Source organism: Cinclus cinclus, chromosome 5 (assembly GCF_963662255.1).
Source record: "Cinclus cinclus chromosome 5, bCinCin1.1, whole genome shotgun sequence".
In the NCBI taxonomy this organism is placed as follows: domain Eukaryota; kingdom Metazoa; phylum Chordata; class Aves; order Passeriformes; family Cinclidae; genus Cinclus; species Cinclus cinclus.
Genome location: NC_085050.1, coordinates 34,798,138 through 34,815,773, shown reverse-complemented (window position 1 = coordinate 34,815,773; position 17,636 = coordinate 34,798,138). Strand labels below are relative to the sequence as shown.

Below are 17,636 nucleotides of genomic sequence, written 5' to 3'. Positions count from 1 at the left end.
TGGAATTCTTCTGATTATAGGGGAAAAATCCTTTTTCCTGTCTTGGAGGGTTAGGTCTATGACAATCTCACTATACTTGTACTGGAAAAATAACAAGTTTGGGTCTTCCCATCTGTATAAAAGACTATGCAAAACAACAAGGCTGCAGGATTTCTCACTAAATTGAATTTCTTATTTCTCCAGATCTTTAAATGATAAACGTTTAGAAGTTAGATTTATAAAACACAACCTAACTTTCCCGCTACATTCAAGTGGCAAAATCCACTCCTTTCTATATAATTCCACAACACCAGCAATCAAAATCATAACATAGCAACAAACAGAATTAAGGTCAAAATGTATTTCAGAGTCTGTCTGGCAAGTGTGCAAAGGGTGAAATTATGAAATTTCCTGTTCACCTAACACATATCAGGTTTTTTTTCTATGCAGAGCAACAAAATCACCATTTCTAATCAATAAAACCCCCTGACATTTACAATACAATTACTTTTGTGAAGCTCTACCTGGAAAAAGTATAATCAAAGCTTCTTGTAAAGCTTTTTCCCTATCTTATTAGGAAAAAGAAAAAAAGCCACCAGTAGCAGAGATTCCTTGAACTGACACCCTTTGAAGGTGCTTTCATTTCACAGACTCCCACCTGTCACTGTAAAGGTATGAGCTAATCACACCAAGACACCACTGCACCAGCAGCTGTATTTACTTACATTGATTCCAACTGTCAGGGGAAAAAAAAGAAAATGAAAACACAGCTAAGACTGTTAAATGCACAAAAATAGAAGTGTTTTCTTCTGACTCATCAGCTTAAACAACAATATTAGTCACCAAATCCTGAGATTCAGTCATTTCTTCATGAACATTCCAATTTTTGCTGTAAATTTAATGGAATTTATGTGGAGGAATGAACAGACCCTCCAGTGAAAACGTTTGTACTTCAGTGCTTAATATATAACACACTTGCTGTATATTAGAGCTGGAGTAAATTTAACTGTATAACTGATGTTTCTTCATGCACACAGACTATAGGCAATAGCACAGAAATCCTGCACACATTCTGTGTTTCAAAACAAGAATGAACAGCACTGTTAATGAGTTACAACAGTCACGTGATAAACTAAACTCAAACAATAAATGCTGATTCACTTCAGTTTATATGGTATTGTAGATTCCATCTAAAAATCAGTCTTGAATTCTCTAAAACTCTGAATTATTCCTGACTGAGGCAGTTACAAATGAGTGTTTCAGTGGTAACCTACAAATGGTGAAATGACAGGGAAGCTTTCTTCAGTAAATGCATACAAAACATTGCCAGGGTACACAAAGATGGCTTTATTAAGGAATAATTTGATACCGTGCAAAAACAGAGCATAGCTCACTTTTAGTCAGACTGTTGAGCAAAGATTCTTTTTCTGTCTTTAGAAACAGAAAAAAAGGCTAAAAAGAAGCTAATGAACTTAAAAAATCCCCACAGCTTTACAGACAGAGGCATTCAATTGAACCAGTAAATCACAAATCATCATACTCTGTGTCGTAAAAGTTGGGTAGTAAAAACTGAAATCGAAAACAGTAAAATACTTTTTTGCAACCCCAACAGAAACTGTCCCAAATTTTGCTTACTTTTGACAGGAGTTTGTACTTGATATTTATCTTTCCTAAAACAATGTGTGTCCTAAGTGTAACAGAACACCATTAACAACCTTAAATATTTTAAGACAAAATATCAAGCATGATATTTTTCTAATTCTGAATTCTGTCCATAACATCAGAATGGTACATTGTCAATATTATGATTTAATATACTGTCAAATTAATGATATATCCAAATAATTTACACAAAGTAAGCCTTTCATTTATCACTAATGCATCATCACAAAGCAATCCACATTATCAAATCACATGTATTAGTACCTATGTCTCATGGAGACAAGTAATCTTCATAGGATAATAAAATCAGTAAGGTTGGAAAAGATCTCCAGGATCACCAAGTCCAACCTTTCAGCAAACATCACCATGCCAACAAAACCGTACCACAAAGTGCTATGTCCAGTCTTTTAAACACTTCCAGAGATAGTGACTCCATCATCTCCCTGGGCAGCCCATTCCTATGCTTAACTACCCTTCCAGTTAAGAAACTTCTCCTGATATCCAGCCTTAAGTTCCCTTGGCACAGTTTGAGGCCATTTCCCCTTGTACTGTCACTGGTAGTCTGGGTAAAGAGGCTGTCTCCCACCTTACTACACCCTCCTTTCAGGCAGTTGTAGAGAGCAATAAGGTCTCCCCTGAACGTCCTTTTCTCCAGGCTAAACAACCCCACTTCCTCAGCCACTCCTAGGATTTACTCTCTAGACCCTTCAACAGCTCCATTCCCCTTCTCTGGAATCACTCCAGCCCTTCAATGCCCCTTGTGTTGTGAGGGGCCCAGAACTGGACACAGCACTCAAAGTGTGGCTTCACCAGTGCCAAGTACAGAGGGACAATCCCTGCTCTGGTCCCACAGGCCACACTATTTTTGATACTGGCCAAGATGCCTTCTTGGCTACCTGGATACAGCTGGCTCACGTTCAGCTGCTGTCAATCAGCACAGACTGTAGGAAGTTAGCACTGTGCTAACAGTGACTTTCAGGTACACTGTTACAGGGCATTCATAACTTTCACTGCCATAGACTAGCTAGTACAGAGTGGCATAAGCACTCTAGAAAGCAAGCTATGGATGTTCCCAAACCTACTTCAGAAATTAATCCTGGAGGAAATCCTGCTGTCAGCAGCAGCAATTTGAGACATTACCGTTCAGCTCCCAGTTCTGAACCTTCTACATTCATAATCCATAATGCAATCTTCAAAGTAGCAATCAGTGGGATTTTGTTAATCTATTTGCACTGGACTGCCTGAGTTATCTGAAGATAGAGCAGCCATGGCAGAAGGATTGTAGGTAGCACAGGTAGAAAACTTATCTTAAGCCATTACAGATTTATTCAGTAGGAGTTTCTCTGACAGTAGGAGTTTCTTTCTGTGGCCTGCAGCGAATACTGCTACAACATGGTCTGAGGATCCAGTGACAGAACTGAGTAAATCACTTTGTTGATGAAATTCAGTAGCAGGCCATTAAAGATAGCCATTCTAATTTGAATGGTTTATTTCCAGCTTTTAAAGATACCAACTTGAAACAGAAAGCAACAATCAATCTAAGGCACAGTACACAAGCATCTTCAAGCAACTTCATTAATACATTAAGGTCTGCTTTTATCACCGAATGATTTTATTTAAGTAGACAGAGAATAATTAGAGTGACAAGACACACTCTTTTCACTTGCTACCCCTTTTGCCATTTCCTAGCTCAAGTTTAGCAAAGATTCCATCAAATGATCAGCAAGCCACCAATTTAAGAGAATGATCAAACATATCTTCAAATACCTGTGCAATAATCCTCATGATGCTAAAGTTCTATTACAAATGAATCCTGGTGTCCCTAGACACAGAAAGTGACAAAACCCGTAGGTAACTGTCATACTCTAGGCATTCAACTGCTCCTTTGCAGAGGTTAATGTGCTGTAGGACAGGGTGAGTGCACAGCACATTACTGACAAAGAAATCACTGTGATTATGGTTCATAACTTAACTTCCACTACAAAAAAGAGGTGACAGGATGATTTCCAATTGTCTTCACATCCAGTCAGTCAAGCAAAGTTCCTTGAAGGTTTGTACTACCAGGGATGCTTTTATGTACTCTCCATTCAAACATATTCCCAGCTGTTGTGGAACAAGTTAGAACGGTCCATAAGGACTTCTTATCACTTCATTGAAGCTTTGAAACAGTCTCCACTACTCCTTAAGCCCCCTTCATTGCGTGCTAGCATTTTCATGGAATTTTTTTTTTCAAGAGAAAAGAAAATCTGGACTAAAACTTAGAAAGACAATTAAATATTCTCAACATGAGTCTTATGTATAGAGTCATAGTTCCACTTCCAGCCTGTTATTCCAAACATCTGACAAATATATTTTTACATGGCAAGGCAAAGGGCCTGTTCAATGGTTACTATTCATCACATCTGGCTACTCAGTTCTTAGGAAAACAATCAGACCATAACAGCCATTAACTGCTAGAAACAACCATTTTAAGAAGCAATTTTAAGGTGGAATTTATCACTGTCCTCTTCCAAGTTGAGATTCTAATAGGACAAAAGAAATTACATGCAGTCTACTACTTGCTCAGTTGGTCGACTTAGCAAAGGGCTTGAAACCATGAAGTGAAACTGAGTGAACCCTGGAATTTTATTACATGCAGCACCTAGGAAAAAAAGAAAAAAAATTCTAATTTGCTACATTTGGGATTAGTGTCTCTGTCATTGTTTTTTATCATCTAAAGATCCAGTTACTAATTCTACTACAGTGGTATAATTATTCTTTTACAATCTGTTTAACCCAAGACATCTTGAAACTATCTAATTTCTAAGTTAAAATACAGTACTACTGACTGCAATTAATGCCCTTATACTACAATTCAAAACAGTAACACAAGTCAGGAAAATCTCTCTCTTTCAATCCTGATTAATTTAATGAGTTCCTTCAACACTAATCTCTTAAACACAGAACTATAGGAAGTAAGAGATCAAAGAATAAGCAAAGCAGTCTAACTAAATGATCTACATTGATTAGCAAATTATACTTCCTACTGATCTAAGAGTTCACTAATGGGATGCCTGGCACAATGACTACTCAGATCACTTTGAAGCTATGCTTAACATTCATATTCTCCCTCCCTTAAGCCATATCTAGGGAAGGCAAAGCAGTCTTTTTTTAAAACCTTTGAATTAATCATGCACAGTCCAGGAAAACAAATGAAGGCTGTAAATATTTTTGGGTTTTGCCAAGACTTCCATAAATTTTGTGAAAGTCTAAGACATCAAAATGCAAAATTACATTATCTCCAGCCTGCACTAGGACACAGCTGCCCTGCTAACCAGCATTCCATATTGTGAATGGCCAGTGCTTCTGCAGTCTTCAAAGAATAATTAAAGACATCATTAAAATCTATGTTCAGTTTTGTACATCTGTGGTAGATAGGGTCAAGCATCTTTGTCCATGGAACAAAATACATACCATAACTTCCAGTTGTATTGGCACAAATGATAGCACCAAAGAACTCTGGAGCATACTTCTGGATTCTGGAAATAACTTTCTGACAGGCCACTGTTGGGTCTGTTCCCATCCTCATATATTCCACAGCTTGATAACTAAAAAAAAAAAACAAAAACCAAAAAAAACCCAACCCCATATCCAGAAATTAGCCATACTCAGGTTATATAATTTAAAATGCCACAGAAGACACCCTGCTTTCGTTGAATAATGGAAACACACGATAAATCATTTTTAGGTCAACTTCATATTGGCAATTATTACTCAAATTTGACATAAAAAGTAATTAAAAACAAGACTAAAAGGGAGTACAAGATGACATCTATACCATGTATCATTCTGTGGCAGTCCAAGCCAAGAGATAACTCTGATCATTTGCAGTAGAAAAGGCTAAGCAAAAGATCAGTTAAAGAACAGAAAGGCACACGGGCTTAGAAGAAATCAGTGGCTTCTATTTTTCGTTCCAAGACTGAGCTTGACATTAGAAGTAATTGGCAGTTTTCAGAAAGGCTAATGTCAAGATAATTTTTTGAGGAAAACTCCATATTACATTACTGATAAATTATTCAGTAAGCATTAAAAAAATATTTCAGAAAAAGATTAAGTTTCTGAAAACATCAAAATTGACACACTTCATTTTATGAATATGAAGGTACCATGTTTTGATCAGGGCTTTGAGCCACTTTCAAACTTTTTGCAAAGTGACTTAAAAAAACCCTTATTCTAAGAGTAATCAAAATGAATTTCCTTTATATCTAAAGGAATTGCTTGAGATGAACCTGCTGCATTTCCAAAATGTCCTGAGGTAAAACATTACTTACATTGCCATTTTCTTTCAGAACCTGAAGATTAAGTGGTAACTCATGACATAACTTGCAAGCAAACATTTTATTGCTTTGAGAAAGACATATATACCCAGACCAACTTGTTACACTAAGACATCTACAGATTGCATTAATTACAGATGCTATTAAGTACCACAAAAATAACCACTCTTGCATTTTGAGACTCTCAAAATATCTTTGATTTATTCTAACAATCAAATAGGTTCAAGTTATCTAAAGATAACTATCTGAATATAAAGCTGTATTTCACAGAGGTCTCTTCACTAATCAAAAACTCAACAAGAAGTTACCATCTCAAGGAAGGCATACAGAAAATATGCACAATTTTGCCCTTTATTTGACACTTCCTTCACTTCTGGGAGGTTAATTCTTGTCTTTCTTTTCATATGGGAATATCTAAATATCATGGCATTAGTAAAAATTTTTATCCATAAGGAACCAGTAATTTACCCCCTAGTCTGGTGGTTAACCCACTGGTGCCAACATGAAATGTTTTAAGCATTACAGACAAATGCTTCAGGTTGCTTAAGTCCAATCTAAGCTTTTACTGAATAACCTTATAGTGGAGATCAACTCACTCATTACTCATCTTGGTATCTTGTATGACAAGATAGATAATTCATGAAGTTGTCAATTGCCTTGTATTTGAAAGACTGACTCAGAACAGCTTGAAATTCACTGACATCTGTAAATATGTAACAGCTAGCAGGCTTTCTTGGCTGCCAGAGTTTCAGAAAAGTTGCCTGAGCAATATGAAGGCCACTGCTATATTATCCTTCAAGCATCAGTGGCCATTCTGTTCAACATGGACTTCCATAATTGATTCCAGCTGCGACCCACCCACAAGGATGCTCATGAAGAGAGCCATATCTTACACAGTTTATGCAACCATGGTGACAACACTAAAACACCTCTTTCAGTTTCAAATTACATGCAATTACAAAGGATTGCTGCAGTGATACCTCCTGAGTGAGCTGAGACCCACACCTCATCCTTTCTACAATTTATGATACTTTTCCACACAACAAAATTCTTTGGAGAAGAAAGCTAATCAGTTCTGCTAAAAAGCATACAGGTTGGAAATGTGCTCATTACCCGCTGCCTGTTTGCTCACAGCTTGGCAGTATTAAGGGATCTGTCATCAAGCTATTTAAGTCTCTTCTTTTAAGACCAACCATAAGGGTAACTTGGTTCTGCTACTGTTCTTTCCCCTTCCACTCCTTCCTTTACTCCCACTTCAGCAGCCACTAAGACCATATTTTTAATCAGTTCTTCATTTGCTGAGTCCACAGTTTGCTGCAGAAATCTAGCAAAGTCTGCCCTAAGGACAAACCTGGGTAAGAAGCGCATCATGATGTCACCATCCCCAGTGGCTGCAGCTCCTCCGGCTGTACTGTCTGCATAGGATCCCGCTCCAGCTATCGGAGAATCTCCGACACGGCTGTAGTGAACAATGGAAAATAAAAACCAAACTTTGTCAGCCTAACTGCCTCCAGCTGACTTAGCATTAAACCCACAGGAGAACAGAACAGGTAAAGAGGTCAATCCACTGCAGTCTAAAGTCTTAAAACTACCTGTAAAAGTGATCTGTGATAACCTGACTGACCTGAGGCTTAATCCACCTCCAATGCATAACTGTCTGTTATTATACTGACTACAGTTAAGCCAGTGAGATTTAGCCTGTGGGCAACAGTAAGCAGCTGGGGACATTAGTATGTTCAATATCATGTTGCTAAATCCTGAAGTTGTCTGACTTGGTTGCCAGACAATAACCCTAACTGTGTAGAAAAAGTATCTCAAAGACAAAACACATGCCTGAGGCTCTGATTTTATGTACATTTCTTAGGAGACTGTGTGCCTGTCCAAAATGCTTATTTGTCTCTGGTGCCTTGCCTTACAAGTTGTCCCACAGCTGTGCCAGTTGTTTATGTCTCTATATGGTGAATTAAGCAAACTGAAAAACCAGCATTCCCTCAAATAAACGCACACAGTCTTGCAACTGAATCAGATTATCAATATTAGGATTTATGGCAAGTGCACAAAAAAAAAAAAAAAAGCAAAGCCATTTTGTGATCTAAAGGTTAATGTTTTGAACCACGATGGCAAGTTTAACATAGGTGGGAAAATTTGGGACATAACAAGGTGGGGAAAAAAGCTTTTTTTGTAAAATCAGAGATACTAACCCTGGAAGTTTGTGGATTGCACCATTAGTAGATGTCCCGGAAGCAACGGTTCCACTCACACCAATTACAACCATACCTAAGATTTTCAACAAGGACAAAACATATTCAGGAATGTACTACATTTATCAAACAGAACCACAATGCCCAGACAATTCAAATTATTGATATAGTGAAATACAAGAGTTGTACTGTTCAGAAAAACAAGTTCTTTAAAAAAGATTTGAAAATTTTTATGATCTATCACAAGAGCTCAAAAAGGAATGTGAAACACTGCCCAGAGCTGTATGTTGCTGCTTCCCATACAGCCACTGCCTCCTGATACACACCTTTGTTAACCAGTTGAGAACAAGTACCTGGTGTCACCACATTGAGCACCAATACCATCAGAACAACAAAGTTTAGAAATAATAAATGGTACTTGAAGGAATCAATTTAAAAAAAAAAAGTCAGAAGCAGGAGCTTAAATTTGGCAGAAGATGACACACTGCCTACCAAAGTAACTAGAACTACATGATGGACAACCAAATGTACTGATGAGCCTACCCCTTGCTAATTTTGTGCTGGTAAGAAAACCACTGCCCTCCCATTAAAGAAGCTTATATTGTCACTTGGAATTGGATTTGTGATCAGTTGCTTCTCCTCAGAGCAAGACTTTACACCCACAGAGCAGGAGAAGGCATGAATTGATGCTAGCATAAAACTCCAGCACAAACTGAGAGCCAAGAAGCAGAATTTAATGAGCTGAATTCTGTTTCTCTGACCTCACTAAGCAGTATCTTCTTCTCACAGAAAGGTTTCCAGTAGGAGCAAAAACGCAAAGGCACAGACCCAATGGCCTCTGCAAAACAACTGGAAGGGCATCAGTTCCTATCAATGTCCTAAATGCATGCTGGATGAAGACTCTTCTCAAAATGTGCTAATCACAAAGATATTTCATATGTAAAACAATGGGGTGGGAGGGAACTTGAAATACTAATACAAAATATCACCATTTACTGAACAGCTTATGACTACTTAATGAAAGATCAGTTCTTGAATTGTATTTAGCAGATTCCCCTCTCCTGACACTCCACAATTTTTAAGTTTCCCAGCACTTATTGAATTACCCCACTAAGTAAGTTAGCTAGCAGCTTAAGAATTTGGTGGGTCACCTGACTTTTGTAGACTATTAATTGATTATTAGTAGGATGAACTAGGAACAAAGAAGAAAAATTCACACTTGGAACAACTCGTTAGTTCCTGGTATTGTAAAGACCATCAGACAGAAAAGTACTGGACTGCTAAACTGAGAAAAATCCAAACTAAACCAAAAAGTGCAAGTTTCAAGACTACAAAGTAAAAAGGTATGAAAGATATGAATCTGTAACTGCTCTAGTCCTTTGTCTGATCTGCTCATTAATCAACACATAGGCTTAGCAATTAACAGTCCTCAATCAGTATACTCTCAGAAGTTTTTGGGACTACTACTGCTAACCTGTTTTAATGTTAGTTTCTGTAGAAATTCACTGATTTAGAAAAAAGCCAGAAAAAAAGAAAAATGAAAGAAAAATTTATTTTACAAGCTTAAGGAGTGTGATAAACACTGCTTTTTGTTGGCAACAGGACTAACGATATACTAATTTCTTCTACCACTGCAAGGCCTTTTAAGTTGGTCTAACAGCACACCATAATCAAGATAAACATAATTATCTTTAACTTAGTCAGTTTTCTAAGCATCCACAGCTGCCCAAGCAATTATACCAAGGTATCTGTGGGAAAAGCAGCAGGGCAATGAACAAGAGTAAATGGCAAAAAATGAATCAAGTGTCTATGCAGCCAGTGAACTGGAAAAAAAAAACAAAAACAAATCCTACTTTTAGGCACTCCATCCTAAGTAACAGAATCTTGAAACCACTACAAACTGGCAATAATTCCTGTATGAAATATTTTTCTTTAAATAAGTATGATTTAATAGAGGAATGAGAAAAAAAAAAGATCAGCATCAGAGTTACCAAAAGTTGTTACCAATAGTATCATGGTTATGAACACTTCTTTGTGAGCTGGACTGTTCTTCTTTACAAGTTATTTCTTCACGCCGTTTATATGGTCCACAGGATTTTGAAGAGTCTGGCACCACATTCTGTAATCAGTTTGTGATTTGCATGAATAATATATTCAATTCAGATAAATTAAAAAAATGCTCCAATCAATACCTAGAATTACCATAAAGGCATTAGATGCCCAGTACTTAAACCACAGAGATGTGCTGAGATCCCACAAATTGTTTTGCTTAATGATAATTAAGACTGATTTCTGGTATTATACAGTAAAAATATTTTCTTGGAAGTTACATTGTTCAAATTAAAGACTCTCCTCTGCAAAACTGGCTTGTCAAAAAAAAACCAAAACCCCAAACCACTGTACAAACATTTAGAAATCCGTAACATCCAAAGCAAAAAAAAACCCCAAAAAACCAAAAAAACAATAAAAAACCAACAAAAACCCAAAACAAAACAAAAAAAACCAAACAATAAAAACCAAAACAAAACAAAAACCAAAACAAAACAAAAACCAAAACAAAACAAAAAAAAAACAAAACCAAACCATTCAAACAACAAGCCAAGCTCATCATAACAGTCAAGTTTAATGGACATCTGCACTAACCTGATGTATTCACAGGTCTGCATAAAGCTTCTCAATTAACTATTTAAAGTCCTTAATTACTACTGTAAGATTTTCCTTCAGAAATTTATACATGCATCAAAAAATACATGCACTACTTTGTTTACTTTCGTAAGTCTTATCCCAGTTAAGAAGTAAAAAATAACTCCCACACCAAAACACTACTGCAGCAAGGTCAAAAGCAGCAGGATCTAAGAAACTACTCACATATACTCTCAAGTCTAGGAAGTGCTTTCTAATATCAACTTTCTCTGTCTAATAACCAAAACTTCTTTTTCTTCACATGTAAAATCAAACTTCAATATAAGCTGAAAGGAAGAAGCAATGCTGCACTACTGACTTTCTAAATCCTCCCTTCACTGGCATCACTGCACTGTACCTTCCAGTAGTTTGGCTGACAGCTTTGATTAAGCCACTCTGAATACAGTGAAAGGGATTTCTGGGTAGTTAAATCTTCATATGGAAACCCCATTCTTACAGCAAACAGGGAGGCTTGAAAAACAAGAACAAAGTAAAAAAGAAACATTGATTTATTCCAGTTTTATGGGTTTTATGATAATACATTCATGGTATGTTTTTTTAGAAATCAAGAAATTCTACATGCTTTTTGGAGATAAGAAATCCATCTTCAGGGAGCAGTATCAGCCATTAGAGTGATGTACAACTGCAGTAGCCAACTCTCGCTTCACAGGCAGTAACATAAAAGTTTTCCCATTGAAAGAGAAACAAATTCAACTCTGTTAATCAACTGGACACAAGTAAGAGTGTGGAGCAAGAATGACCTAGGCTGTGTGGGTCACAGAAATAAATAAGTAATTAAAATATATTTTCCTTAAAAAGCAAGTTTTATCAAATATAAATAACATAGCAGCACAACATGTGCCATTAAAACTCTAATACTTGAAGAAAGCAATCCACCAGCTTACATCACATTACACTTCTTCCTTGCCACTTTAAAAGTTACTGCTTCCTTGAAAATTTTGAAAATTTATATAGTATGTGGCAAGAGAGCAAAAGAAATACCAACACAAGCAATGAAAGAATGCTACACTTCTAAGAATGACTTACCATTAGGCAAAGGGAAAAAATATCACTCTTTCATATTTTAGTTGTAGATACCTTTGATGTTACCCCGTAACAGATACTGTTGCTAGGTTCAGATTTTGAATTTATATTATCAATCCTTGATAATAATGTCACTATAATACACAGCTGAACAAACTTATCCAGTCCAAGAATTAAGAGAAACCTTCAATTATTCCTGGACTGCTTTTCTATGTTTTTCTTAAAATCTGCCACAGGCAAAGTATCGGCACTCAGAGGAAAAGAAAACTGTCAGCTTCAATTAAATAAATATTTTCCCATTTATGGCAGAATTTGGGGGGGTTATGTTTGTTTTTGCTTTGTTTTTTTCTTTTTATAAGATAAAATTATGCTTGTGCATTTTTTTAGAAATTCTTTCATATTTTTTGAAACATTGCTTCTATTCCAGTAAGCAGTTTCTAATTTTGCATCTTGAATAAAGAAATGCCTGCAGAGATTACATGCATTTATACAAGAAGATTTTACCGTTCTAGCTAACTTTTCTGTAATATAAGTATTTCTATTTAGAAAATAAACTGTTTGTTCTCTCACATGCCAGTTTGAAGGTTCAAATGGATCTTCTTTTTATGCATCTTCATCTGGTGAAGACAACCAGAGCTTCCCTTAACCAAGTTCCAATTTCCACAAAAAATACATTTCTTCCGAAGAAACAGTCCTCAATTTCTCCACTGCTGTCATTATTTCATTGACATTAAACACCATCTCCAGTTTTTACTCAAATAAATCTTTAGCTTTCACATCTTTCTTTTGCCATTACTGCTAGTCATTTTCTTCTGAACAAGCTATCATTGACAGTAAGGACTCAGCATAACAAACTTGTCCACATGCCTCTATTAGACAAAGAGCTATGTTCTTAGGTGGGAAGATGTGTTTTAAATCAACACTTTAATCCTTCTGCTTCTTCATTTTCCTTACCCTTTCTGCTTGTTCTCCTGATTAAAATTTAAAAATACTATGGTAATTAGCAATGAGGGGCAAACGAGTATTTAGGAGTATTTCTCCCTCCACTATTTAACACGTGACCAATTTCTTTTTCTGCACTACATGTGAAATACCTCTTAGAAAAGCCACTTACAATCATGGTCAATTGCCTTAAATTAAATAGAATCTACAGGTTTCTCTGTTCAGACCTTCAGTAAAATTGTATCCTCACCTCCCAAAACTGTTCCATTTTACTCCATCAAAAAATTGCTTGAGCACTTACTTCTGTACATGCTAATTCCTTCAAGAATATTTTATCTTTTCTTATCCATTTCAAAGCACTCGAATCACCATTAATGCTCAGATGTCATTTTCCACACTTATCTCTATACTTCTTTCTGAACGGGCACAGGCTCAGAGCAGGCTTCTTAAAAGCCAAGAAACCTGTTCACCACTCACACACCTCGGGGGAATGAACATCTCTTTTTGGAACTGGTACTACCAACAGCAGCCTGTATTAAAAAAGCTCAGCTAAGCCTCCAATTTGCTACTGCTCTTTTGTTGTGCCTGGGAGTACAGCCTCTAACGAGCTTTCTTACATTTAAGTTCTCACTAATACTTTTAAACTATGAAATACACTGATCACACTCAATATATACCAAAATACTAGAATTTAACTGTAGTGCCTATTAATTCTGCCACTCCTCACAACAAGTTACTTCATGGTTTTAAATGCAACATTTACATCTAACAGTTTCTATAGTGTCTTTTATAAATCATCTTTGGTAACTTGGATATCAGTGATACCAGCAAAGCCTTGAGATTACAAGTCATTATTTGCAGTTAAGCTGATAGAAAAAGACATAAAACTGTTTTTTTCCTTCTAAAAATAAACCTATTTCACAGACACAGAATGAAAGAATAAACACTTTTGAACTATTTGAGTAGATTGATTTGATTGTCAAGGAATTCTTCCACCTGTCTTACCAAGATGAAAATGTCACAATTTTATTAGGAAGTGTTTTAAAATGAAGGATTGACTTGGAAACAGTTAAAGGAATAATTACCTGACTCTCCCACTAGTAATGTATGCTTAGTGTACTCAATGACCTTTCGTGCTACACCAATTGCATTTTTCACATGCCTGAGATCCGCAACAGCCCCAACTTCCATAGTGTTGCTGGAAACAAGGAATATTTAAAACTTATTAACACTACAAGAATATTTACACATTTTTTTACTAGACAAAATCTGTTCCCATCTAAATCAAAAGGCTTGCTCCTTTAACATAATGCTTTAATTGTTCTATGTCACAGACAGATGTCATCACGTTAGTAAGAAAAGACTTCCTACATACCCTTTTTCCTTTCAGAGGCATATAGATGTTGCTCAAGAAACAGTACTTCCATTCACAGTAATATTTTCAGTAGAGTAACTATTTTGTTACATAAACTCGTAACATGAACCACACACTTGCAATTAATTTTTAATCAAGACTGCTTTAAACAGCAAGTAAATTATTGAAGACAATTGCTCCAAAAGTGAAATATTTATGGACTGAATGTAAGGGAAAGCTCACAATGCTACAAACCATCTGTTTCACCTGCTATACCTAGAACTGGATTAATGCACTATAAGTGAAGAGTCGTTTCCTACTCTTCCAACAATCACGTACGTCATTTTTCCTTACTCCACAAGTTAGGTTGTCCCATAGTTAGCCCCAAATCAACAAGATCTTGTAACAACCCTGAAGTGTGCTAAAAATGGCAGGTGTGAGAAACAAGTTAATGGGAGCTGGCTTTCACTGGGTATTATATCACTGGGTATTATACCAGTGAATTGATATTATATTATCAATTACATTGCTGATTCAATATTATGATGTTGTCAATATTGAGACAGTGACGTGTTGTGGGGTGGCTGATGTTGTTGCAGTGACCTAGGTGTGAGGTTAATTTTCAGAGGGATGGTTTTGTGAGCTGTTTTTGAGTTTACATTGGACAGACTGTTGGTGGTAAAACCTTTGAGACAGGACCTTAAAAGGAGAAGAACTTAATCCAGTGATGGCCCTGAGGACCACAGTGATGAAACTGCCTCAGCACTGAGGAGAGTGACATAGGGTGAGACTATGTAAAATCAAAAAATATGCATCAAGCTGATGCAACACCAGGGGTATAAAAGGCAGAGCTGCCATTTTGTGGATGAGTCTCTGGTGTTTGGTCACACTCCCAGCCCTGTCCCCTTTGCTTTGTGAACTTTTTTATTGCTCTCAATACAACCTTTACAACACATCCCTACTTGGGGTCTGAGTCATTTATAAAAGCAGGGATCATTCTTTTCTCCATACAGTTTTCTTACCCATCCATAATCATTGCATCCAGAGTTGTTTCTCCACTTTCATCTGGGCTTCCTCCGTATCCCACGCTCCCATCGCACTGATCGATCTCACACTGACCACAGCCTCTCTCGACCGCATCCAGCTCTGAACCTCCCGACTCTAATACTCTCCAAGCTGTAATCACCACAAATAATTAAATGTCACTAGGGAAAACAGTTTCCACTGCTGTTAAAGACGGACACGAGGCAGGTCTATTACATAAGTGGATAAAAAACCAGCAGACTATAAATTACAGATTATAAAGTTAAAATATATATAAGTTAAAATATAACCAAAAGAATGCAAAGCATAACTTTTCTAAATATCATTTTTCTTGCATATCTGATTAGTGTTTCTGACTGAGAAACAGAGCTTTTCTTTTGACTGAGGCATTAACAATTATCACAAGTTCTCTATATCAAATACCCTTCTCTGTCCAGAACCCATCATTATTTTATCACTTGTTTAAAGCCTTCTGGAAGAAGAAAGAGGATAAAAAAAAATATCTTTCAACTCAAAAAAGAAAAAAAAAGGCCAAAAAGAAAGCTGCCCTCAAAAGCTTCATATTGAGAATATTAAGTGCCCAACTGCAGAATAAAAAGGTATAAACCTACATTAGTAACTACATAAGCACAAAAGCAAAGTGAAAATCATATACAGGAAATTAAGTGTCCACGTCCTCCTATTCAACCCTTGGTCTTCTATTCTTAAGGATCTAGATCATGGTGCACCTTTGTAAGACATTACAGACATGTCAAATGACATGACTTGAATACACTAAGCCTGAAGGCATTGTACCTACAAGATTTCACAAGGATGGATCTCAGGCAAGATGTTCTAAGGTGCTTGAGCTTGCTGCCACTGACAATCACAGCCCTGGTTAGTTATTTGTGCTGGCTCTGGCACTCAGTCACCTGACAGAGCCAGCATAGGGGAGGCAGCACATGCACACAGGCCAGCTCCTCTTGCTGAAGTAAACCACCTCAAGAAGGCTCATGATCACAGATCCTGTATGCCAACTACATGAAGTTGCCTGCACCAGGGAAAAAGTAAGAGTTAATACCATGAATCCAACTCCACATATGCTTGCCTCTATTACAAACCTCAGTGTGAGGAGGATTTTCTGATTCCTATTACCTTTACTGCTGTGAATAGCCTTAGGACAGCCTTTCAGAAGCTGCAAAGCAAGGGCCGTGCAATTTTCTTGAGTGCATTGCACTTCTGACCATTACAAGGCTTTATTAGTAACTAGTCTGACAAGCAAGCATCCTGTAGCACGGGGTCATTTATAACTTGGCTTCAATAAAATAACCTGCAGGTTTTTTAAAATTACTATTCACATGCTGCCATAGAAAAGCCTGCTTTGACTGTCAATAACACATAATAAAACAACAATTTCAAACAATTAATATAACTACCTAATTCTTTAGGGAACAAGAAGGAATCTCAAAAAAAAGGAAGAAAAAAAGCCTTTAAAAAACAGTTCACAGGAGTGCAAACCACATTATTAGCATAAGTATGTCTTTAATCTAGCTTTTCCGCAGTTCATAACTCCCCTCTTTAGTTTTTGTGGGTTTTGGCCGGGTTTTTTTGGCGTTATTTCCAACGTGGAAAGCGAAACCATTTGCCTGGAGGCTCCCACCGGCAGAGACAAGGAAGGGAAGTTCGGGGACTGGGCCCCTCCCATAGGAAGGCTAACCCTCTCCAAGGAGGCCGAGGCACCTCCGGCCGCCTGCCCGCCGGCAGCGGGGCTGGCTCTGAGCCGTGACGGGGCAGCAGAGCCCAGGCCCTCCGCAGACGACGCCGCTTGGCAGCCGGGTCACAGCCCGCTCCTTCTGGCCGCACATCAGCCCAGTCACACCTTCCAGACTCATTTTTCCTGAAGCAGCACCGACAACCAGGTCCGCCCGGCGGCCCCCCACAGCAGCGGGGCGCTCCCGAAAGGCCCCGAGCGGCGCGGCACAGCACCGCCCCACCCGCCCCGCTCCAGCCCGGGCCCGCGCCGGGACACCTGTCTCTGCGGCCGTCCTAAACGCCCAGGTGTTGATTACTACAGGGAGAGCGGCAGCTGGGACGGCGCCCGCCGGCGTCAGCACAGCGAGCAAGAGGAGCGCGACCGTCACCCCCTTCCGGCCCCCGCCGCGTCCCGCCGCCATGGCCGCCCGGCCCCGCTCCCGCCCGGCTCCGCCGCCTCCAACCGGGCGGCTCCGGCGGCGCAGGCGCCGGGCTCTGCAGGGCGGGAAGCGCTGTCGTGGGATGCAAACGCTAAACCTTCAGCAAAGGCCGAGGCCTGCCCACACAAATACAAGTAGTATTTCACAGAATCGTGGAATGGTTTGGGTGGGAAGGGACCTTAAAGATCACCTAGTTCCAGTTCACCTGCCGTAGGCAAGGACTCATCCCAGTAGATCAAAT

General features: G+C 38.2%; 1 protein-coding gene across 1 annotated transcript; it reads right to left on the bottom strand.

Moving 5' to 3' along the window:
- Positions 1-1,353: 1,353 nt before the first annotated feature.
- Positions 1,354-17,377, bottom strand: AGA (aspartylglucosaminidase). Its single transcript, XM_062493597.1, has 9 exons — positions 17,233-17,377; positions 15,203-15,356; positions 13,912-14,024; positions 11,199-11,311; positions 10,163-10,277; positions 8,159-8,234; positions 7,309-7,416; positions 5,095-5,228; positions 1,354-4,282 (listed from the first exon to the last, which is right to left on the bottom strand). The coding sequence occupies exons 1-9, from the start codon at positions 17,375-17,377 to the stop codon at positions 4,182-4,184; spliced, it is 1,059 nt and encodes a 352-aa protein (XP_062349581.1). The 3' UTR covers positions 1,354-4,181.
- Between the last annotated feature and the right edge of the window lie 259 nt (positions 17,378-17,636).